This window comes from Sinohyriopsis cumingii, chromosome 18 (assembly GCF_028554795.1).
Source record: "Sinohyriopsis cumingii isolate HCF-2022 chromosome 18, ASM2855479v2, whole genome shotgun sequence".
NCBI classification, from domain to species: Eukaryota; Metazoa; Mollusca; class Bivalvia; order Unionida; family Unionidae; genus Sinohyriopsis; species Sinohyriopsis cumingii.
Window position 1 is genome coordinate 102,622,630 of NC_142978.1, and position 25,480 is coordinate 102,648,109.

Here is a 25,480-nt window from a genome sequence, read left to right on the forward strand (position 1 = left end):
GTGGTTGTTTAAATTTGTTTCTGAATGAAATAAAGCTGACGTTTCGTGGACTGCCACATACCGGCTGCTTTGGCACATTCCGCGTGAACTTTTTTGATACAATCTTTCTGATTTAGGCTAGCTATACAACAGACGCAAGAAAGAGTCCTTACAAATAACATACCAGTGACGAGGCATATACTGTCTTCTTTAGCTGGTGATAAGAATGGCAAAAAATATACTTACAGTTTTACATCCTGAATTTCCTCAAAATGTACTTTCTTAGTTCTGCAAATCCGAATTACATGTGCCATGTCATAGGTTCTCAATCTTGATTACAAATTTCGAAATTGTGCTGTAATTTCGAATATAAGTGCAATTACATCTTCCTTACTGCACTCAAAATGAAATAATCATTAAATTCCATAGCATCATTTTGATAATTGCAATTAAAATACTTCATATTTTTCCCACATTATGATTTCAAACATTTCAATGACAGAAACAGAAAGACATTTGCAGATGACATCACATTTTTCTCTCGCTTCTTCAATCCGATGTATTTCATGTGGAAGTGTCACGTAATAAATCCAGATCATAATCAAGAAACTTCGCAGAATCGAAAAGAAAAATACAAAAACCTATTCATTCCAGATCAAATGAAAAAGTTGCTGCAATGAGCATTCATTTACATTATGACTCCAAATTTTAATAGTAACTAGACATGCCATTTTCTTTCAAGTTCAGATTTATCTGGGCGGAGTTATGTGCGCAGTAATAATGTTGCTGTTGTGTAATGATGAATCTGCGCTTGTGTATTTAGTTTGGAATAAGGCATACATTCAGTTACTTTGTTTCTTGTAGTGTGTTTTTTAAATATAATTAAGCATTAAGTAGAATAAAAATATGAGCATATGATAAAAAGGTTACTGCTTTTGTATGGTGAAAATATGAACTCGTTTTGTCGGATGTATATGCTACACTCCCAAGGTCCTGCAGTATTTCCATTCGAAAAACTCGTTCATATTTTTCCATACAAATGCAGTAACCTATAAATATTAACATGAATGTAAATTCTAAGTCACAATACGGGAAATTTTATTGAACATGAAATTAATGGTAATATGAATGTAAATTCTAAGTAACATTACGGAAAATTTTATTTTAATGTCGTAAATCCATAACTTATGACGTAAAGTCTAAGTCAAACTGCGATATTGAGTATTATATATTAATAGTAACATGAATGTAAATTCTAAGTCACACTACGGTATTGAGTATGATATTAATAGTAACATGAACGTAAATTCTAAGTCACACTACGGTCTTGCGTATGATATTAATAGTAACATGAATGTCAATTCTAAGTCACACTACGGTATTGTGTATGATATTAATAGTAACATGAATGTCAATTCTGCCACACTACGGTATTGAGTATGATATTAATAGTAACATGAATGTCAATTCTGTCACACTACGGTATTGAGTATGATATTAATAGTAACATGAATGTCAATTCTAAGTCACACTACAGTATTGAGTATGATATTTATAGTAACATGAAAGTAAATTCTAAGTCACACTACGGTATTGAATATCATATTAATATTAACATGAATATAAATCCTAAGTCACACTACAGTATTGAATATGATATTAATAGTAACATGAATGTACATTCTAAGTCTCAGTACGATATTGAATATCATTTTAATAGTAACTTTTGAAGGTATTAGATGGTCTGTAGTTTATGCCGATTTGCGTTTGATGAAATGTTTCCGATTCAGACCAAGTTGTCGGCATTCATTTAAATAAAATTTACACCCGTGATAGAAAAACCGAAATATGGAGAGAGTGAAGGAGAAAACGAACATCATTATACAGGTTAGGGAATTTGTCTTTCTTCCCCTAATGAGATTCCAAACAAGGCCATCATCCATTGTTTTGCCTGCGCACATCAACCCTCTCGAAAAAACGCACATCTCCCATCCAAAAAGGATAGAGCCTAATCCAGTAAATCATTCATAAATACGTTACATTTTATTTTAAAGGCACAAATTATATGTAAAAAATCATATTTTCTCTTTTTAAAATCGAAAACCTAATGTTTGTGATACATTCAGGATGTCTGCATATGACAAGAAGTCACAAAAATAATGCAATGTCATATAGTTGTTTCAAACCTTGTGTACCTATCGCTGACTCGTCAAAATATCTCCTAAATCGCACCAAATGTTGCGTATCTACTAGATGTTATGGCTGTAGTTTAAGGTTTCCCGTGATAGTTGAATGGTTTTATTTTGGTAATTCATGACCAGTTTTAAATATACATTTCCAGGCAAGGCGGAAGGACTATCGACACAGACGTGAGACAGTTGGCAGAGATAAGTAAGGTGTCATTCTTAGATTTCACTGTTGTCTATTTTCTTCAAGCCCCGAAAGATCTTAAAATTAATCTTAGTCCAGTCTAATCATAATGTGAACGAGGTTAGGAAAATACAGGAAAAGTAGTAGCCGTTCATTGTTTTGTGAATCAAATTTTGTTAAATGTCTCAAATACGAAAGTACATTTCATCCCTGCTTCTGTATAACATTCTTTTCACATTAACCCAACAATTATGGTATGTTAGAGTTTCCTGATTAATATCAATAAAAGAGAAATTCAAAAAAAATTTTGGGAGCTCATGCAAAAGTGCTCTCTGTTCTGATAATAATAATAATAATAATAATAATAATAATAATAATAATAATAGTAACAATAATGAGGACTTTGTATAGCGCCTAATCTTTAAAAGCTCTAAGCGCTTTACAAATTAGACAACACCTATAATATAAAAAACATATATAATGATATGATTACAAACACAAACACCATGAAATTAGAAAACATAGAGAGAAACAAACATGCTGAGAATATTTAAGGTAGGAAACATCATTAGGTTTTTAAGTTTTTGCAGTCGAAATAAGTGAGTTTTGAGAGTACTCTTAAATGTGATCACCGTGTCTTTGTGTCTAAGTTCAGTGGGCAATTCATTCCACGTTGCTGGGCCCTGGTATGCAAAAGAACGCTGTCTATATGACTTTGTTTTCCTAGTGGGAATAATGAGTATACGATTGTCAGAAGAGGAGTATCTTGCTTGTGTCTATACATGGGTGAGGTCGGATATGTATGTTGGACTAGAGTCCGTCAGTGAAACGTAGCACAGAGAAGAAATTTTATGTTTGATTCTGGATCGAATGGATAGCCAATGCAGGGTACAGAGCAGCGGGGAGGTGTGCTCTGATCGTGGTACTCTAAGTATGATCCGAGCAGCTGTGTTTTGAACTTATTAAACTTTTTGGAGTAGATATTGAGATGAACCAGACAGAATTAAGTTGCCATAGTCCAGTCTTGAAAGTACTAATGAAAACACAAGTGTTTTAGTGGCATCACCTGAAAGATATTTGCGAATTGAGCTAATGCGTCTCAGCTCAAGATATGCAGCCTTGCATATGTTCATGACATGCTGGTGCAATGTGAGAGTAATGGTTGGTTGGCATCCGTTAGTCTCGAGAGACGATGGCACTGCGCCCATGAGAGATGTCCCGGTTGGTGGTTGTGCAGCGTCTGCTGTGGCTGATTAGTCCAATGCGGGAATGGCAATCCCTACTGCACTTGCTGCACTTGAAGGTTGTGTCAGGTGTTGGTTGGAGCTGCATCTTCTTCCTCTGCGATCGTCTTTCATCAGCTAGAAATCGTTGCTTGTCTTCTTCGGCTTTCAGACCAGTGATCAGAGCATGTCGCCAGCTTGATCTGTCTAAAGCGAACTCTTCCCAGTTGTTGACGTCGATATTAAGGGCTTTCATGTCATGCTTACAGACATCCTTGAAGCGGAGATGTGGCCATCCGATCGACCTTTTGCCAGAGGCGAGTTCCGAATAAAGAATGTCTTTGGGGATCTGTCCGTCAACCATCCGACGTACATGGCCCAGCCATCTGATGCGGCGTTGGCGGAGGAGTGTGATCATGCTGGGAATCTTGGCACGCTCGAGCACCTCGTTGTTTGTTACTCGATCGTTCCAGGTGATTCCGAGTATGCGTCGGAGGCATCGCATGTGAAAGGCGCTCAGTCTTTTCTCTTGTGAGGCGTACAGTGTCCAAGTTTCACTGGCGTACATGAGAGTGCTTAGCACGCATGCACGGTACACGGTGATCTTAGTGTTCATGGTCAGCATGCTGTTGTTCCACACTCTCTGCGACAACCTGGAGAGAGTTGTTGATGCCTTTCCGATCCGCTTGTTGAGCTCAGCATCGAGCGAGAGGTTGTTGGTGATGGTAGAGCAGAGGTACATGAACTGAGTCACCAGCTCAAGTTCGTAGTTGTTGATGATGATGCTTGGGGGTCCGCGTCCTGAACCATCACGTTTGTTTTTTTTAGGCTTATGGTTAACCCAAACTCATCACATGCTTTAGCAAAGCGGGCCATCAGGCGCTGAAATGCAGCTTCTGTGTGGATGGCTAGAGCAGCATCGTCTGCGACGAGTATGTCCCTGGTGGTTACTTCACGCACTTTGCTCTTTGCCTTCAGTCGTGCCGGGTTGAACAGTCTGCCGTCTGATCGTGTGTGCAGGTAAATCCCTTCTGTGGACGTCCCAAAGGCGTGCTTGAGCAGGACTGCGAAGAAGAAACGCCGAAGAGCGTGGGGGCAAGGACACAGCCCTGTTTAACTCCACTTCGGATGTCAAAGGGGTCGGATGTTGAGCCATCGTACTGCACTGTGCCTTTCATGTCATCGTGGGAGGACTGGATCATGCTTAGCAGCTTTGGAGGGCAACCAATTTTCGCCAGGATTATGAAGAGTCCGTCTCTGCTGACCAGATCGAATGCCTTGGTGAGGTCTATAAAGGCCAGGAAGAGGGGTCTGTGATGTTCTCTGCATTTTTCCTGCAGTTGCCTGACAGAGAAGATCATGTCGATTGTGGACCTCTCTGCGCGGAACCTGCACTGCGACTCTGGGTAAACTCTGTCAGCAAGCGTCTGCAGTCTGTTCAGGATGACGCGTGCGAAAACTTTACCCGCGATGCTGAGAAGTGATATGCCCCTGTAGTTGTTGCAGTCGCTTCTGTCGCCCTTGTTCTTGTACAGGGTTATGATGTTAGTATCTCTCATGTCCTGAGGCACTGCACACTCGTCCCAGCACTGGCAGAGGAGGTCGTTCAGGTGTGTGAGCAGCACGCTACATCCACACTTGATGAGTTCTGCTGTGATGCCATCCTTCCCTCGGGCTTTACCAAGGGACAGTTTCTCTAAGGCCTTCTTTAGTTCGTCTACAGTAGGTTTCTCGTCCAGTTCGGCCATGAGAGGGAGGTTTTCAATAGCGTTGAGGGCATCATTGGTCACGTGGTTCTCTTTGGAGTACAGTTCGGAGTAGTATTCCATCCAACGCTCCATCTGCTTGCCCTTGTTGTGGATGGTATCGCCTGTTGCAGACTTCAGTGGTGCTGTCAGTTTCTTCGTGGGACCCATTGCTTTCTTTATGCCATCGTACATGCCTCTGATGTTTCCAATATCTGCTGCTGACTGGATACTCTGACAGAGCTGAAGCCAGTATTCATTGGCACACTGCCGTGCTAATCTCTGCATTTTGCTTCTGGTAGACCTGTATGCCTGTAGTGTCTTCTTACAGAGGGATCGCTTGTATTGCAGGTGAGCACTGCGACACTCTTCTATGACTGGCATGAGTGTGGCAGAGTTAGCCTCAAACTAGTAATTGTTCTTTGATTGCTTCTTACCAAAGATCCGTGTGGCTGTGCTGTATACAGTCTCTCTAATGTGATCCCATCTTTCTTTGGCACTGCCATTGGGGGGTTCTGTGTCAAACGTCTTGGAAAGAGCATAGGTGAATTCCTCAGCCTTGTCTGGATATGATGTCTTGCTCACATCAATGCGTGGTTGACCCTCTTGCCTAGAGCGGTGGATCTTCTTTGGCTGAAGCTTCATTTTCAGCACACCAGCGAGTGGTCGGTGTCGCAGTCAGCACTGTGGAAGGTACGGGTAAGAATCACACCCTTCATGGCTGACCGTCTTGTAATGATCAAGTCCAGCTGGTGCCAGTGTTTAGACCGGGGCTGCCTCCAAGACACTTTGTGCTGTGGCTTTACCTGAAAGAATGAATTGGTGACGCTGAGTTCGAGGGCCAAGAGTCATGATCGGCACCCACCCTAGCATTGAAGTCGCCCAGCAAAATCAAGTTCTCTTCCTTGGGAATTTTGTCGATGAGCGAGTTTAACTCATCATAAAACTCATCCTTGGTATCTGTGAAGGATCTTAGTGTGGGAGCGTAAACACTGATCAGGTTGACAGGCCCGTTTGTGGTGTGGACGCGGAGGGATAGCAGTCTTCCCTTTCCTTGTTGGCAGGGTTCTATCATTCTCAGCAGAGTGTTCCTGACAGCGAATCCAACACCAAACTCTCTGGCTTCATCTGCACTCTTTCCTTGCCAGAAGAATGTGTAGTTCTTTTCTCTGAGGGACCCAGAATCTGGTAGTCGTGTCTCCTGAAGTGAGGCGATGTCGACCTGGAGCCTTCCAAGTTCATCGTTGATGACTGAAGTCTTACGAACATCACTGATTGTCTGGAGATCATCTGAAAGCCCAGTCAGCATGGTCCGGACATTCCAGGTACCTAGCTTGAGGATTGAAGTCTTCTTTTTTATTTTTGTTTTGTAATTTCTTGGTGCAGTAGTTGAAGTAAGCTTGTCAGGTACTCGCGTACCTTAAGCCTTACGCACCCAGCAAGGCAGGCGAACTGTGGCGGGACGGTACCTTATTGGCTGGGGGCTGCCCAGTTTGAGGCGGGCGGTAGCTGTCCAGTGAAACATGTTGGTCTCTCCCACCGTCAGAAGCAATCCCTGGCGTCTGGCTCTACGCCAATCTAGCGGTGACTTATAACCGGTAAACTGCTGCTTCCGTGTTGTGTCGACGCTATCGAGCGAAGCTGGAGTGTCCTCTCCAGGGCGAAAGCCTGGGCTGGGTGATATGGAGAATTAACTGTTGCCCATGCAGCTGATCTCCCTTCTCCACGCAGCTGATGGATCCAAGGGAAAGGACAAGCCGATACGTCATGGCACCAGCTGCGTCGCAGGAGTTGCCGAGATGACAGTGAAATCAATGCCAAGTCGCCTTAGGGACTCCGACTCCGGATTTTCTGTTGGGGTTTACTCCCTTAGCCTTTCCCCTGAGAGGGTATAGTCGCAAGGCAGCGAAGGTTTGAAATCGGAGTTTATCTTCTCCTAGATAGGCGACCACCCAAGGTTAACGAGCCCCATCTGCCCGAAGCATCTGGTTTTGAAGCGCCAGAAGCTTGCCTGTCATCCCTTCTCCAGTCAGTTCAAACAGGTTCCGCCACTCGCGAAGGCCGAGAGCTGGATTTGGTTGTCAGAGGCTCTATCAGACGCAAGCCATTGGGAGATTTCCAAAGGAAGTGGGTGCTTATCTCACACATCCGCCCCCGGCGATGACAACCCTTGAAACCCAATGTGAGAGAACTGTCCAGAGTAACACCTAGGTTTCGTACTGATTGTGTCAATTTAATGTTGGTGTTGCTGATATTTATTGTTTGAGGTAAAGGATGTGAAAGAGAAAGTCTTTGTGTTGTAATCAGAATGGCATCAGTTTTATCATCAGTCATCTGCAGCTTGTTACATGTCATCCATATTTTCACATCAGAAATACACCTCTCTACACCGTGGATGGTAGCATCAACTTCAGTTGGATGGCTTGATTTGTATATTTGGGTGTCATCAGCTTACAATTGAAGACACTGGATGATGATCTGTGACACTTGAGAGCGGCCGAGTGTATAGAATGAAGAGAACAGGTCAAAGAACAGACCCCCTGTGGAACACCACAAAGTAGATCAACTGGGCTGGAATGTATTCCATTTGCAGACACAATTTGTGTACTGTTGACCAAGTAGGACTTGAACCACAGTAAGGCTATATCATGCCAGAGACGGTGAAGTAATATATCATGGTCTATTGTGTGAAATGCTGCAGACAAATCATGGAGGGTGAGAACTGTAATCTTTCCGCAATCCAAAGCAGAGAGAATGTCATTAACTACTTTTAGAAGAGTAGTTTCAGTATTGTGGCAAGGGCGATATGCAGATTGTACATTACTAAAAAGACTGTTTGAATTCAGATGATAGAACAACCTTTTCTAAGATTTTTGATATGAATTGGAGATTATAAACTGTGCGGTAGTTCTTTAAATCGTTATGGTCTAGTGTTGGTTTCTTCAGCAGAGGCTTTACAATGACAGATTTGAAAAATGATGGAAATCCCCCTGATGAGAGAGAGCTTTTAATAGCATCAGTTAGTGAAGGCAATACTGGATCTAAGCACTCAAGAAGCAGTGATGATGGAATTTGATCAAGTTCACATGACTTTGGTGCACTCTTCATCAGGATTGTACGTACGAAATCAATAGAGACAGGTTTAAATGCTGCTAATGGTTGCCGCTCAAATTCTGTATCCCAACTGTATGGTGACGAGGAGTCAGTTGAAATTGTGGTGTCAAGCTTATCTGTAATGATTTGTACTTTGTCACGGAAGAAATTTGCTAAACATGTCCGGAAGGTCGACTGGAGAGAAGGTAGGTGGAAGTGGTGTAGATTTGTTCCTTGACATTAGCTTGTTAGTAATCTCGAAGAGTTCTTTGCAGCTGGAGCTTTCTCTGATCTTAGTAGTGTAGTTGACTGATTTCGCTGCATGGACTATATTTGTGACGTTCTTCTTAGCGGCGTCATAGATTTGCTTATGAATAGTGAGTCTGATAAATGTATATAGAATTTGTCATAACTCCTTTGATTTTAATAACATTGTACGTTGGTCTCATGTGTTTTACAAAATCTTTATTTCTTCTGAAGCCACAAGAAGTTATATTCATATTTCTTTAACCTCAGATGCAAACTCTAAATATATAGAGTCTATCTGTGATGAAAGGTCTCTATGTTGAAGTCATATATAATACGTGTCAGCTTACTAATATTATAGATATAAAGATGTAATTACAATGATGACTAAAACTGGGCAGTGAGCTTCACGTTTTCTTTTGTTATGTTTCTGATGTACAGTCCAACTCTTTTTATATTCGTTTTCAGAACAATTGCTTGTGAAGGACCAAAAGAGCTGCTACTGAATCGCATGTCATTCCGCATCACGGAGCAAACGGGATTCGGCACTGACATTCGCAAGCACCACAGTGATTGTTTTATGGTAAGATAGCGTTTCGCAGTCAACTCCATTCCTTACTCTAAACGTAATTACTAACAATGAATACATATCCATATAACTACTTGTTTTGTTTCCGTTCACCATTTTCTCATTGCGTACCAATGTGACCATAAAAAGGCGACTACTTTCCATTAAATCAAAACTAACTTTGCACATATCGAAATACTCCTAGCCACAAATACGAAGTTACTGACAGTAAATGGGTTTCAAATTTCCCTTAGCAATTCACATATTGAGTCTTTCACGTCTGATTGAATCTGCGTTGTTTTGCGCAGAGAAAATGTACACATACATTACTTGTCTATTACGTTTAGGGGAAAACATTTTTTGGAAAGTGTCTCCTAAGTAAGGAAACATGAAATATGCCTTTAGACTTTTTAAAAATTTTTTATTTTATTCCATGATATGAAGAAGAACAAAAGAAAGAAACAGAAAATAGAACATTTCTCTTTGACATGGTTGTTTAGGTGGTACTGCTTGAACGATAATCCTTTTGAAAAAATTCACATACGGTTAGGTTAGAAAATAAATTTATGATATAACCATACGTTTTATTGTGTGCTGTATACGTGTCCCAATAAGACAAAATCTGAAAGTAGACCAAAAATATAGTTATCAGTTCTTAGAGATATCGAGTTCTTAAGGACACGAGTATCAATTTTGTAATCTAGCCCTATTGTATATTCTGTATGTTTTGTGTCAGATTTCAGAGTTCTATCTTGGCGGTACCTATCTACCTGAAACAGATTACCTGGTAAATATTATACAATAATACTAAATGCGCACATTTCCATTCAGCCATACGTTTGTTTATTTTGATGGAGTTTGATTATATGCCAAAGTGACAAAGGCATTCGTTTTCAGGATGAGTTTTGTAACATAATTACAAGAAACTGGTTTGATAAATTCTCTTATTAAGACCATGCACTAGTGTACAAGTTTTTATTATTATTATTATTACTACTATTACTAACAATATTACTAATATAAAGACACGTTCTTTTCCATAAGACCCTACAGAAAAAATAAACCAACAAACATATATGAACGCTTCACATGGCACATTAATACCTGCGATTTGTTTCTCATTTAACCACTCAATTACATTTTAGAATCAGCCGCAAACCAACCTCTACGAACCCGGTGATAACATTGTTACATGGACGTATCTAGTAAGTACTGACATATTCACTGACTATTTATACTAAACTATATCATAAATCAAATAAAACTGGAAAAATTGTCCTTGATATTTACATCATTCATGAAGTCTTGAAGCTTGAAATGTGGTTATTTACCCCATGAAGGGTCTTAGCAAGCTAGATCGGTTATCAGAAGTGCGTAATCGATTTTCAAACTTCGTAACTTAATGAATCCTGTCAAGTATGAGCGTCAGCTCTTATAGTTAATTTTTTTTATAGAAATACAAAGGACTCTCAAGCAATAACGCAGATATCCATACTTAAGCCATTGTTTGCAAATACTGTCAAAGCACATATGAAGGGCGCATGAATACATAATAAGTATTACGTTTCCGGTGTTATGATGGCGATGCACAGTTATTAACATACTTAAGAGTGGGATGAACTTGTTTGAATTTGAAACATGCACAAGAGAAAATGTTGACATATTTCTGTGCTACTTTCTTGCACGGTGGGAGAAATTTCCTACATGTTGCAGTTGTGGAAATCGGGTGTTATAGAAGCACACAGTCAGTGGTGTAGTGCTAAAAAAGAAGTGAGAGAATGTAATAAAGAAGTGAGGGAACGCATGCTACATAGATGAGGGCATGGGGTGGTGACAAGGGTCTTTTAACAAAACGTAACATATAAGCTGTCTTTTTAAATAATCAGGATAAAAAAAGCGGTGAAGAAAACCTGGGAATTATGTGATTTTAACCCATCTAAACGCTTGTTACAAAGGCTTGGTAAATTGTGTGATTATAAATTTTCAGTGAGTTGAAAACGAAAAAGGTGCCTTATTTAGCGGAAGAGTAATATTTCATTAGTAACCAATGAAATATAAAAGCATTGTACCACCAACAAATTATAATTATACGTGTATATTTTTTGCATGCTGTTTCAAAAATGTTTGTCTTTTCAGTTTTAGAATTAAATGGATAGAAATGCAATACTTGAAAAGAAGCAATAAAATAGTAACCTGTAGCATATAGTACGGTTAGGACAGAGTAAAAAAGATGATCTGATATGACACTCACGGAAGGATGAGAAATTTATGGTTTTTATGCTAAATAAAACAGCTTCAAATTCAAATCACAAATTTATATATTTCATATATGTTTAATTTTTCAGTTGTCAGATCCTGACGAGGGTGGACTTATTGTGTTTCCGAAACTGAAGTTATATATCCCGTGTGTAAAAGTGAGTATACACATGGATTAAAGATATAGAAAATGTTATCACCCCCATCCCCACATCCCGATGTTCTCAAGAATTAAATATGTCCCATCCATCAGTATTTCCTGGTAGCGTCCCCTTTATATTTGTAATATTTTAAAGTAGTAGATCATAGACCTGTATGTTACAATATTGTCACATGTTTGTTCATTTTCTTCACGTACCGATGTCTTTTTACAACTTTAATCAGTTGCACAATGTTTTTTAGAAAATCTTTTTACTTTCAGATACAAGCAATTTTCTGTTTTCACAATTGTCTATATTAACTACGTCATTTAGATTTTCATTTGACATTTGATATGTTTTGTCATCTATTGTAGGGTTCAGCCATATTATGGTGGAATTTGAAATTGGATGGTACAAGTGAGCCGAAGTCAGTGCACGCGCATTGTCCGGTTATTCGAGGCAGAAAATGGAGTAAGTCTGCTGGTTGTAACGATACTATTTTTAAATACCACAAAAAGCGCAAAAATGCAAACTCAATTTAGTGTTTTTACTCAAAGTAACTTTGCGAAGATCATGCCTTCTCTTTTCCATCCTCTTTTTCTGTATTTTCGGTTGATATAAATGGCTGTACTCTCTTTGTCCGGAAATGGAAGAAAATATAATGCTTTTGTAGGTGAATCATCCACGGCTATCTCAGCAAATCGCGCTCTTAATCACTAGCATTTCCGCGTTCGTTAGTCAAGTTTGATTGGAAGTATTGTAAGGAATGGTAAGATAAATATGACTTATATAATAATGTTTTAGTATAACATGACAAGAGTTTATCTTCGGTTAAAACCAAGAGAATCGAAATACGCTTGTCACTAGATAATAACCTTCAAGATCCACAGAATTAATTTTTGTTGTATGCAAAGTAAGAAAATTTCAACAGATCATGTATTTGTATTGTTATTATTTTTAATGAAAGTGTCAGATTACATTTGTAACAGTATTTAATGTTAATCTATCCTTCCTTCCTTCAGTGGCTACGAAATTCATGAGAGCTAATGACCAGATCATCAAAAGAGGTTGTCGTGACTCAGATGTATGAATGAATGCAGTAGTGTACATAATTATGATGTAATACACATGCTTGATATGTTTCATTAATTCAGTACACCACACTCACTAAAGCATCTATCAATAAAACAGTACCGCCCATAAAGTTAGTTCATTCTTCTTTAACATTTAATTGTCCGAACATAAAAGGTAGGATCAAAGACATTTAGAATCAGCATGGAATAATCCTATTTCATTTTGACAATTCATTATATAATCTCTAGTCTATTCCATTGTAATTATAACTATGTGAATTTACCGGTTTTCAAATGGATAATTCAGTCGGAGCACTCGGATCTTTCCGCCAATAATACAAAGAAAACAGCCCTGGAAATGCAACAGTAGTTGTTATATCATATACATACGCCTTGTTTACTAAATGATTTGATGTGGACGTCACAAACCACAGTGGACGTAATTACAGTATCTAATCGAGTGAAATGGTTTATTCTTGGCCGGAACATTCCCGGTTTTACTTTTCCAAGTATTAGCTTACTGGATAGCATTATTTCACTCTTTCACCAGGTGTTCTGCACTGGAAGACACGGTCGTACACATATGTCATTTTAAGAGAAAAAAGAATGAGACTGTATGGCGGCTCATAAGCGCTTCATTGAAACGTTATCGGTATATTGCGACGTCAAGCACGTGCTGTACTGTAAATTGTTCAGCCTTGAGGACACGGCAAGTTAAACATTTATTACATTTTTCTCTTACCTATTAGGCAAAACGAAAGATTCTATATTAAATCCAATGTCGCAAGCCACGTGCAAATATCCGCTACTCTCTCTTAGCACTAATGTCTTCCAGCGATATGATTTCTATATTTGTCCTGAATATATATAAACCTGCATAACCAATTTCTGCACGCGCGAGTCAAATTGTTTGCTCACAGTGTTGACCCAAAATGATTTTAATACTGTTTTGATGGGGTCGATCAAAGAGACACTTCCAATCACATTCCCGTATTAATCGACAAAATTGTACTTTCATTGATGTATAGGGGGAGATTGGCCCATTATGTTTTTAATGACATATCTTTCTTTATGAGTATTCATGAAAAACGATGAAATCTTGTCACTGGCAGCAAGGAGCGTAACGGATTTTCGTCCGTCGATGGCGAAGAAGCCCAAAGCCATTGAAGGGAAAATATCATTTTTCCAGTTGGTATTTTACCAAACAATCGACATGGATGTAACATTGGTATTATCCTAGCGAAGAAAGGTAAATTCCCATGAGCAGTATGTCGATTTGAGACTAACTCCTAGCATAATATTGAAATAAAACAACTCTTTAGTAAACACCAGAATAGGTACATTTATTTGGCAGAATTACTTGATGAAAAAAGTTTAAGAAAAACTTAAAAGTAATAATTTTTTCTCAAATATGATGAAAGCAGAAAGGCATACCCATTTAAATCCTTCACTAGAATTCCTTATTCTCTAACATTGTATTTGTATAATAAATTTCATACTAAATACTATTTCATACAAGTTCTTTATTTTCTCATATTCTCTAAATTTTCCACCACAATTTCAAAGAATAAATGATACATGGAAATATAAAAGATAAACACATGTAAACTATACACAGACTAAACAGCCTCGAAGGTTTGGAAAGCTTACCGAAAATGTGAAAAAAAGAATACAACTTAGGACTACCACTATTTGTTTCACATATCAATCAATATGCCTTATATCCCTTTGTACATATGGCTGGTTTCGATCCAGTATCATGCTTCACATATCTCATCGTCGTTAGAATTTATTGACAATGAAAGAAGTTTACAATATTGGTTGATCTCATACAGAACACTTTGGAGAGTAGTCTCCCTTGTACAAAGCAACAATAATCATGTTGTAAATACACCCTTGCACAAAACAACAATAATCATGTTTTAAATATTGCAATGACATAATGGGTAGCTTTAGGATTTCAATTCTGCCACATTCTGCAAAACATATAAGTGAATTTATGCATAACACTCGAACAATAATCATACGCTTATTATCGTCAAGAAAGAACACACATCCATTGGAGCAACTTCACATAGGAATTACGCTATGGTCTGTTTTACATCTTTCCTTTAGTTATATTCCTAATGAAGAATGATTCAATTGTTGTTTTTAACTTTGTTGCAGAGATTGCTCTTTCTAAATTTTTTATTTTAGGACTGTTTATGTGATTTGGTTCACATGTTGTTTTAATTTTATTTATCTATTATTCATCCCATATACTTATACAAGAAGGCATATGAACCCTGATTATGAAAAAAACTGCTTCTAAATAGATCTTACTTCACCGTGGTATCGGGTCAAATATAATATTTTAAAACCAAATTCCTGTGTTAGTTGCTTTTAAAAAATAACATGCTATCAATACTTAAATTTATATTCAATATCTATGCTGTGTATGCATTCCCCTGCTATTAATATGCCAACTTTTCTTCAATATCTATTCCATTTATGTATTTGCTAATATTACGTCAATTTCTATTCAATATATACGTCGTGTATATATTTGCCTGTTATTAATACTTAAATTTCTATTCAATATCTATTCCGTGTATGTGCAGACAAAAATTATGTGTCACATAATTTTGGTGCTGTATCCATCACGCTAACTCTTGTCCTGTCTATAAACATATTTTGTATATATAATCTTTGTAACTGCTCTAAAGTGGCTGAAAAAGTGAAGGAAATTATACGGAACCTCCCCTGTTATCACATAACGGCTTTAACATTTAATGCACTGGCAAACTGACAACAACCATTTTATACAAGCGTTATGGGTACAACTTTAAATAAAATTATTTTGAAACATTTAATTACTGATCGTCAGGTTCATAAAACATAAGTATATGAAGAGCAATCAGAAATATTTGGTCGCTTGGAGTCATCTAAACTCGCCTGTACTTTCTTGTGCACGTCACCCCACCTCCCGTCATAAGCTGAAACGAGAATATATAATTTGCTGTGATAATTATAAATATTGAGATAGTACCGCCATCAAATGCTAGAATCTTAGTATTATTACGTCATTATTTTAATTAAGTCTCAAGTTATTAAATCCAAAGTCCTGAACATTAAAGTAGGAATTAATTTATGCAAACAATGTGCGATCTAAAAATACTATGAGTAATAAATGTTTCGCGCATATCGAACTTCGGGCTTTGACATTAACAGAAATAAAAAATACGATGGTCAGATTCTTAGATGTAGTACGATTAAGTTGCTATCATGAATTCCAAAATGCAACTATTTCACTTTTACACGCAAGTTGTTCTGATATAATATCTTATTTATGTGTCTTCTTACAAACTCTAAATTGTTTTAAGAACATGTTTAATAGCAAGTTAAAACTACAAATTTTGTTTAGTCACATTGTCTCCTTATTTGTTTTTAAAAAGAACGTACATTGTTCAGACCAAATTTTGTTCCGACGCTATAGATACAAAACTTTCAGGATTTATACAGGTACCAGACAGACTTTAAAATTGCTTATATTTAAACTTTAAAATTTGGTATTCCACATTAGAACCGAAACCTAGCAGTAAATTATTAAATTCAACTAGATGTTGCTGAAAATGCAGCTGATGTGTCAGTGTTGTAATCCAGCAAAATATATTGTGGCAGATATGTTTGAGACTGACCATGGTCAATTCATCACCGCTGACCGTTCTCTCATTTATGCTCTCAAACGTGGCCCCTTTCTGGATCTCAATTAACTTATCACCGTCCTTGTTGAACATCACCTGTTAATTTTACAAAAAGAGAGAATATCAATTAGGTATGCAAATTATATTAAAATGCATGAAACACTTCTTATGCACATAACCAGGAGAATGGCACGTAATGAGTTTAATTAAATGGCAACATATTTGCAGACAGATACAGTTAAAAGCTGTTGTTTTTATTGCTTTTTTTCTGACAGTGAGCTTTAATGTTGCTGTTTCTCTAATCAGCAGTGGAATTTTAAAAAGCCGTGAGATTTGTTTCATCTTGACATGCCATTTTTGCAAGGGAATAATTCTGAGATTCTTTTTCTTTTTACACATATTTAACTTGGAACGAGTTATGTCTTATTCCGGGGTTTATTTCTCTTACATTAATTTGGAACAATATAAATACGAACACCAATCAACTATGTGACCAGAGCAATGTACACAGAACAACTAACTGGATCATATCTACTTTGCATGAGATCAATATTGTAGAATTAATATTGGGTACGGTAGTACAGTCTGTAAAGTGACATGAATGGGCAATGGGGGTTCTTTGAGTTTTATATCAAATGTAAAATGATGATTCACCTCAAGGTAAAGATAACGGAGAAGAAATCTTTTATATTGTGTAAAAAAAGGGATGAGTTTTAGTCATAAACCAGGAAACAAGTCTATAAACTTAATACAACTTCGTGATGAACAATTCAAAACCTTGATATAAACGTGATCTTAAAAATTCATGCCCATTTACAGGCCAACCATGTGGCTTTCTTGGAACTGATTGATAGAAGCCATGCACCCAGAACAGAAGATTCCGAAAACTACCGATAAGGGAGTTGCATTATCTAACCCAACAGTTCAAGTCAACTGTGTTATGTACTATTGTCCTTTGTTTCCCGTCTGTTTTACTTTCAAATTTGGATCACGTTTTTCTTCTTCCGCACGAATCGGAAAACAAAGCAAGTGACAATTTTGATAGACAGCTAAATGATTATGGTGTCTGAGAGTATACCTTGACTGGTCTGCCATCAAGTGTTGCGCTGTCAAACTCCTGCCCGAGTTTGAACTTAATCTCCTTCTCTCCATTTTGGGTCGAGATTTTGAGGGTCCAATCGTCTCCATTGATGGAAAACTCATGAGACATTTTGGACCCGACACCTAGAACTTGACTGGCAATCTTTCGCTTCTCTTCTTCCACGCCTGTCGGAGGAGAAAACAAGAATTGATAAATCTGACATAACAAGAGGGAGGAGTATTTGAAATGTTTGAATTTGTGCTGTGAACATTCGCAAATAATAAGTAATGTAATTCTCAAGAGTACATCGACAAATGTAATTTTATCATACACAGTTTGGCTCAGTTCATTTGCAAATGGGTTCATTATCAGTTTACTCGTGATATCGCTTCTGCTATCCGTTGAAAAGTCTTGCTGCATATCAGAATAATCAATTTCTGATAAATATCACTTCCTCGTTACCAGATGGCTCTATTTATCTGAGTCACGAAGCATACCATTTCCTTGGCAGATAGTACATTTTATGTAGCCCCTGGGGCTATTAATCGGTAATTGGGCTATTCTTTTATCATCAAAAAACCATGAGGGAAATTCTAAACCCTCCACGGGACTTATGTTCATAGGCAACCTGCTCGTGTATTGTTATTATTTTAAAAAGTATCGAATATTTACATAACTTTTAATTTACATTATTAATATCTAGAACTAGAGCTATGATGATTACTTCATTATTTTAAATAATTTTAAAATAAGATTGCTCATGAATGCAACCATCACATACACGTGCGACAAGTGAATAATTCAACATGTATTTTGTTCGTTCTTCGTAATGTATAAATATATTATGTTGATGATTTTCCCCATTAACGCCATTAGGTATACAATTTGTTTAGCACGTTCTTATCTGGAACACCCAAACAAAGCACTGTGGTAATTGTTTAAAACAATGGTGCCAAGCTTCTGTCTAGATTGTCATCCAGAACCTGCCTTATACTTGCAAACAAAAATTATGGGGTTATGTCAAATGCATCCGATAAATCCCATATGGCAGAGGGTGTCAGAATTCATTGTTATTCATAACGGTTATAAGGAATGCCGAATACATTAGTCTAATCTCAGTGAAAATCTCTAATATAGTTGCTGGCTACGTGCGATACAGAAATATGGTGTGTATATTCGTAACTAAAACTGGATCAAGCATTTCATATTAATTGGATATACAATATATGATGGTAATTATATTACGCAAGTTTACCGTGTGAGGTCTAAAGTCCTGCTTTAGTCGCCAAATGAGGTGTGTAAATGAATTTCGCTGGTCTACTCAGTGTCATTTTTCTAATCATAGTGGTCTTCAAACTGCATTTAATAATCAAGGGGTGAAATAAGCACCAACACTTTAGTGATAGCGTAGCTACATAAAATACGATCAAAATGAACAGTCAGTATTAAGGGGAAATATATTAAAATGATACATTAATTCTATATTGTAATATCACTCCATCCGGAAATGTGTTATTTGTGGTTGTACCATTCCTTAAAGAACCTAAAAGGCATGAAAAAATTAAAATGTTTTGCCACTCCTTTATTTCATGCAAATATCATCACTTATAGGTACCGCATACTACGATAGTAGCTGCAACCATAGATACAAGTAGATTTTAACCCTTGCAGTATCGTAATGAGATATATAATGTCTTAATTTTGTACCATGACTGTAGATTGTCAGTGTCATTTGGGAGACAATATATTAAATTGATACTTTTGTCCATTTTATACATTGTGGGTTTGTAGCTTGGGATCAGGTCATTTCGTTTAGGTAAACCCGTTATTGTGCCCTTTTGACCTCGGAAGCTGTAGAAGAAATGTTTTTGACGAATTTGATGGAATTTAAGTACAGGTCATGAACTTCTCCATTGGAAACCCAGGTAATCTAATTTCTGATGGGATAGCTTCTAAACGACGGGATCTTGTTGACAAGTAGAATATTCTGGAAATGATTATTTGTCCCTCATTCTGGTTCTAAAAGTGTGTCACAGTTTTTCCATATAAGGGATGTTTAAGATGAGAATTAGTCAGTCATGCCTTAAACATCAGTCTCAGTGGAGTCATTTATTGTGTCCAATTAAGAGGATTTAATTTATTTGTTTGAATTATACATTGTAATTACATGGTTCGCATTACCATCACGAGGAGATGCATTTAAATTAGTGTGAAAATTATTTGGGGACTTTTTGGATTAAATCATTGTGATACGTCAAAAATGTTAGCATATCAATTTATTCCAGACTATTGGTACATTAGTACAATACAATGTACTTCATTAGGAATACCACTTGAACCCATTTGGAATACATGACACATTTGAACTGGTGTTAGAACCTTTAGAACTAATTAAGATTTCCTTCAACATACAGCAAGTTATTTTTAATGATGAATTTTACAAAACTTGTTGGTTTTAACTCTTTCCTATTGCTTAGTTTATGACCACAAAATCGCAGCAGTACCGAAACCTCCCGTTACCCACACGAACTCTGGTAAAAACCAAACCAGAAATAAATTTCATAATGGTACTGCGCCTAACTGTACCGGCTTACTTGTACCGCTGGCTCTAACGATACGATTGCTTTGATAGAGGCGTCTTAAATAAATTATGCTGGTCTTGTCAGAGGGTTCATTAATAGTACCCAAAATAACTTAATTATGGCAGTTAAGATATGCTGCATACAAGTTATGTATAACGTAAACTTGGATGTGAAATCTATCTAAACAAAGTTATCTACTTGGCAATGAAGAGTTAACTTCACTAAAAAGATAACGTTCCATTCCACTGTAATGATTTACAACAACATAGCTCTGGATTCCGATTTTTTTTTGCTGTGCAAGCAGAAGAGAAGTGTGTTTTAAATAGCAGCCATCCATATTTAGTTGCACACGGTAATCTATTGCATTACCGTCTGATGTTTATCAGTGACATTCCTATTATCTTTTATAACTAGAGAGGCCAGATTAAATAACGCAAACTTTACCCCAGTATGATTACCAAATTTTCGCTTGGCATTCCGATTTAATCATAAATCTATTCCTACCTTGGTTTGTTGCCTTGTAGCCCTATTTTTCAGTGTGCCGTGCGAGGAGGTATCAAGATGCATACCTGTCGAAGTCTGACTGGGTTGGGTTTAATCAATCGACGGTTGTAGATAAGATGTTGGAACTTTTTGTTTAAATATATTAAATGGAAACGCTTAATGGCTTGTGATGCATAAAACGTTGAAACTAGAGAGATCATTTTATAAGAAAGAAAGACCTGATTAGGCCTATCGGCTTATGTTTACAATATGTGAAGTATCGACGTCACGAAACCGACGAAAGGCATCTATCTTGCTGTTTGCTGTCAGGAGTTACAGGGACCATTTGAATGAAAATAAGAACAGTTTACTTTAACGTCGTTGCTGATTTTGTGTGTATATATATATATATATATATATATATATATATATATATATATATATACAGACTGCAGCTAACACTCTCCGTCTGTTCATTCCTTTTGTTGTATTGGTAATAATGTTGGTTATTCAACCACTTGCTTGACGGAGCAGAGCAGCTCACTTTTATGGTGTTAAACATGATATCACCATTGTGGCAATATAATCGTTCTCCCACTCATACATTTTAATATCTCGTTGTGAAATATATCATACAGATGAATGTCAAAACACTTATATCAAAGAAAGCTCAAGAGATCATCTATCTACAACGTCATATATGCAACTTTATCTCAAACGCTACAAGAGTAAAACATAATCTCTAATCCGCATCCTTGATGGTAATTACATTAATGCAAGAGTAAAACATAATCTCTACTCTGTTGTTGTTATAGGGTTTAACGCCATTTTTCAGCACAAGATAGGTTATACATGGCGGCCAGTATTAATGGTGGAGGAAGAACCCGCGAAAACCCCGGAGAGAACCACCGACCCACGAGAAGCTACCAGCAAGCTTTCTCACATATCCTCATTAGCCGAGCCCGACACTCTAACCCAGGCAGACAGAATCTCTACTCTGTGTCAATAATAGTAATTACATTAATGTAAGAGTAAAACATAACCTTTACTCTGTATCAACGATGGTAATTGCATTAATGTTGGAGTGTTTTATGATTTATCTTCATGTGACACTTTAATTAATAATGCTGTTAGAAGATAAAAAAAAAAAAAAAACTAATGCAAAATCTCTTTATGGTCCTAGCATTGCCGCTAAGCTTCTGCATAGACAGCATTTCATAATCGTTGAGTTTTTTTGAAGCCAATTACTGAAATTTCCGTCCTTAGTTAACCATCGAGCCATCTCTCGTGTTGTAAATGAAGTCATGTCAGCTAGGTCAGACACTATTTGCATCGTAATTCATGTATGTACAGTGATCGAGGATCCTTATTTTCCTTAAGAAAATATTGCCACGGAGTTTGTTAATATATTTACCTTGGGAAATTTGTAGTACGTCTGAAATAAATGTGAGGAAAATCAAAAGAGAGATAACCATACGCAAAGTAAATAAATCTGTTGGCGTTAGTGGAAATCTTTTTTTTTTGTTGTTTTACTTTTCGGTATGAAAGTGGTGCTGTCTGGTCACAAGTGAAACTTGTAATTATGGTACAATATGACACAACGGAACCAATATTCTCAATACTCAGAGCAAGCATCATGATCAGACTCAAGGTGTGAAGGTTTTGACATTCTGTAACTTTAATAAAAATGTAATTCAAACATTTATATTAGCAAAAACTGATTATGTATTTGTTAGAAAGAACAGCCTCCAGTTGTTCAGCCTCCAGTTGTCAAAGTTAGACGTTTCTGGCTGTTTTGTAGTTTCCTACCGTGAAGACAATATATATATATATATATATATATATATATATATATATATATATATATATATATATATATATATATATATATATATATATATATATATGTATATATATATATATACTATTGATGAATTTCATGAATTCTTGTATAGTAGTTGGGGAGGGAAAGTAAAAATTAGCCGCTGAAGCCCAAGAAACAAAGAACCATTCCTGCAGGCAATGGCGTGCTTTCGTTCTTACAAAAAATCGCAGATAGCCCAATAATTTTTTAAAATACTTTTTGTTGTGCAGTTTGTATGTCTTTCAGTTGATTTAAAGGGCCTCAATTATAGTTAAATAGTTAAAATGCAATTTTTAACCTTCTAACTAAAGCAAAATATTGTACAGGTATTTCTCACTAAATATAACCATTTTTTATAAATGCTGTAACATTAAAGGTTAGAGATGTGAGTATGTGTTTAGAGTGGAGCAAGGCTATAGTTAAGATATATAAGTTAGGCCTGGTGCAGTTTTAGGCCTTGTTTATTTTGGTTGGTATGGAGTTGGATAATCATGTGTATCCACATAATTTATCAACAGGTTTATCTCATCATTAGGCCTAAGAAGCTTAGCAGGGACAGACAAGGGAATGCTTTCTTTGAGGTCCGCTATTTACAATCATAAGCCATGTCAACCATAGTTATCGAATTTGACCTTATATATCTACCAACCATCAACTACACAACATCCAGTACACAACAACATCAGGAGGCCCAGGGTGGACTAGAACCAACTGCGAGAGACAACGAAGATAATACCGAAATATACACTAACCAGGTGGGTAGGGACAACAAACCGACAACTACACCATCACCAACACCTACACTAGCATCAATTAGCAATACACAACACCAAGATGATCAAGATAGAATGGTAACAAATGCACAAGAAATTGAGAACAATGCCGCAACACCCACAGCAACAACAAAACACCAGCACAACGCACAAAAGTCCACGCCACCAACCAACAGCTACTCTAAATACACCATACATAATAGTCAGCAAGCAGGTCCATCGGAGCACATAACGCCAAGGAAAATGGCTGAAATAGAAAAAGCCCTCCAGGAAGCAAGCCAGGAAGTACAAGAATCAACAAATAATGGCTACTGTAATTAGCCAGAATATGAAGAAGAAGCTCTAGAAGGAAAATTGCAAGCAGCCAATCAATGAAAAACAAAATATCAAAAAAAAAAAAGCCCCAAAAAATATTAAAAAACATAAACAATCGCAACCAACGACAAACGAAAAACATATAAAGGAAAACAACCAGTTAAAAGACAACATGACAACAATAAAACCAACATGGATGCAAACAACCAACATGGATGCAATACTGCCACCAATCTCTCAAATTCAAAGGAAAATAAAACCATAACAAATAAAGAATCCCAATATAAAGAAAGACCTAAACCTAAGTACCATTATCACCCACACGATCAATCTAATATGGAAAACTGGTAACATACCCACATTGTGGAAACAAGCAATAGTCATAGCCATACCCAAACCAGGAAATACCCCCAAAACCTAACATCATATCGACCCATCTCTTTGAATAATACCACCTGTAAAGTCACGGAAAAAATGATCAACAACCGACTAAGACACCAGCTGGAACAAAACCAAATACTCACTGAAAATCAAAGTGGATTTAGAACCAAACGATCCACCACTGATCAGTTAATTAGACTCAAATCCAGCATTAAACTTGCCTTCAATGCCAAACGTAAAAGAGATAGGCACCTAACTGCGATATTTCTAGACATCGAAAATGCATTTCATATCGTCTGGACTAAATGCCTAATCTCCAAACTCAACCAATACGGCATAACAGGACGCATGTACCGATAGATTTTAAACATCCTAACGGGGAGACAAATCAACACCAGAGTAGGTGATGCACTTTTTGAAACCCACACTCTGGACAACGGAACTCTCCAGGGAAGCGTGATAATTCCCACACTATTCAATCTCATGATCAGCAACATCGGCAACAATATTACCAACAAAGTAGTCGATATAGATTATTTGATGATGATAGCGGAATTAGAAAGCAGGCAACTCCAACAGCCAAGCAACATCAACCAATTATATCAGAGCCTGAACGCCATCGTCAAATGGGCAGACAACTGGGGTTTTAAAATATCAGGTGCCAAAACCGCAGGAAGGCTTTTCTCCCCAACGAATAAAAGATCTACCACATACCCCAAGACTTTACCTACAAAACACACCGTTTCAATTTGTAAAAGAAGCATATTTCTTGGGAATGCTACTGAATGAAACCCTTAACTGGAAACCACACATTGCAACTCTAATCAGAAAATGTCAGCAAGACATCAACCTCCTAAAAAATATGAAGTGGACAACGTGGGGAACGGATCAACAAACAATGCTCATGCTTTACAAATCATTAATCAGGGCTAAACTTGATTATGGCTTCCAGGTGTATGCCTCTGCAAACAATGCTTAGCTCCAAAAATTAAGCAAAATACAATATAAAGCACTCAGACTCTGCACGGGGACTTTACATAATACATCGCTCAAGGAACTACAAATACTAACGGGAGATTTACCATTGTACCTGCGACGAGAAGAACAAATATTGAGATATGCCACCAGAAACTCAATACACAAAGACACCAACCTAATTAAAATAGCGATAAAAAAGTGCAACACACTGTTCAGCAAAACATTAGTTCCAAACCACCCAGCAAGTACAAAAATACATACTCTCTGTGAAGAAATTGAACTATAAGGGATTCAAGGAGAGCAACACAAAATTAGCGATCCTACTCCTGGGAAAACAGCATTCCCAAAATAAATCTGAATGCCCAGAACTTCGGACCTAAACTGCTAAATCCACTAAAAACCTTAACAGAAATCCACAAAATCATCGATGAAACTTACTCTGGACTTCTTCAATTCTACACAGACGGATCCAAATCAAAAGAACTAATCAGAACAGCAGCTGCAATTGTGATACCGGAACACCCAGACGGAAGCTCCATCTACACAGGAGAAGTTTGCTCAATAAATGGAGCACTCAGTTGGATTAGAATTCAAAACTACAGCCAGTACGTCATCCCTAGAGGCACATCAAAACGCAGATGAAACAT

At 37.2% G+C, this 25,480-nt stretch overlaps 2 protein-coding genes across 3 annotated transcripts in view; one reads left to right on the forward strand and one right to left on the reverse strand.

The window, feature by feature from the left end:
- LOC149777612 (prolyl 4-hydroxylase subunit alpha-1-like) overlaps positions 1–12,824 on the forward strand; it is a 32,209-nt gene extending 19,385 nt beyond the window's left edge. The window contains exons 7-13 of the mRNA XM_089942266.1: positions 2,321–2,370; positions 9,125–9,239; positions 9,961–10,011; positions 10,370–10,429; positions 11,570–11,638; positions 11,995–12,091; positions 12,643–12,824. Coding sequence (XP_089798392.1) covers positions 2,321–2,370; positions 9,125–9,239; positions 9,961–10,011; positions 10,370–10,429; positions 11,570–11,638; positions 11,995–12,091; positions 12,643–12,710 — 510 coding nt within the window. The 3' untranslated portion in view covers positions 12,711–12,824. The remainder of the gene's footprint in view (positions 1–2,320; positions 2,371–9,124; positions 9,240–9,960; positions 10,012–10,369; positions 10,430–11,569; positions 11,639–11,994; positions 12,092–12,642) is intronic.
- A 1,186-nt stretch (positions 12,825–14,010) lies between these two features.
- Positions 14,011–25,480, reverse strand: part of LOC149777613 (sodium/calcium exchanger regulatory protein 1-like) — a 44,096-nt gene continuing 32,626 nt past the window's right edge. For both annotated transcript variants that reach the window (XM_089942268.1, XM_089942267.1), the window contains exons 2-4: positions 17,455–17,642; positions 16,371–16,472; positions 14,011–15,668 (exon numbers count right to left, since the gene is read on the reverse strand). In XM_089942268.1, coding sequence (XP_089798394.1) covers positions 15,618–15,668; positions 16,371–16,472; positions 17,455–17,642 — 341 coding nt within the window. In that variant the 3' untranslated portion in view covers positions 14,011–15,617. The remainder of the gene's footprint in view (positions 15,669–16,370; positions 16,473–17,454; positions 17,643–25,480) is intronic.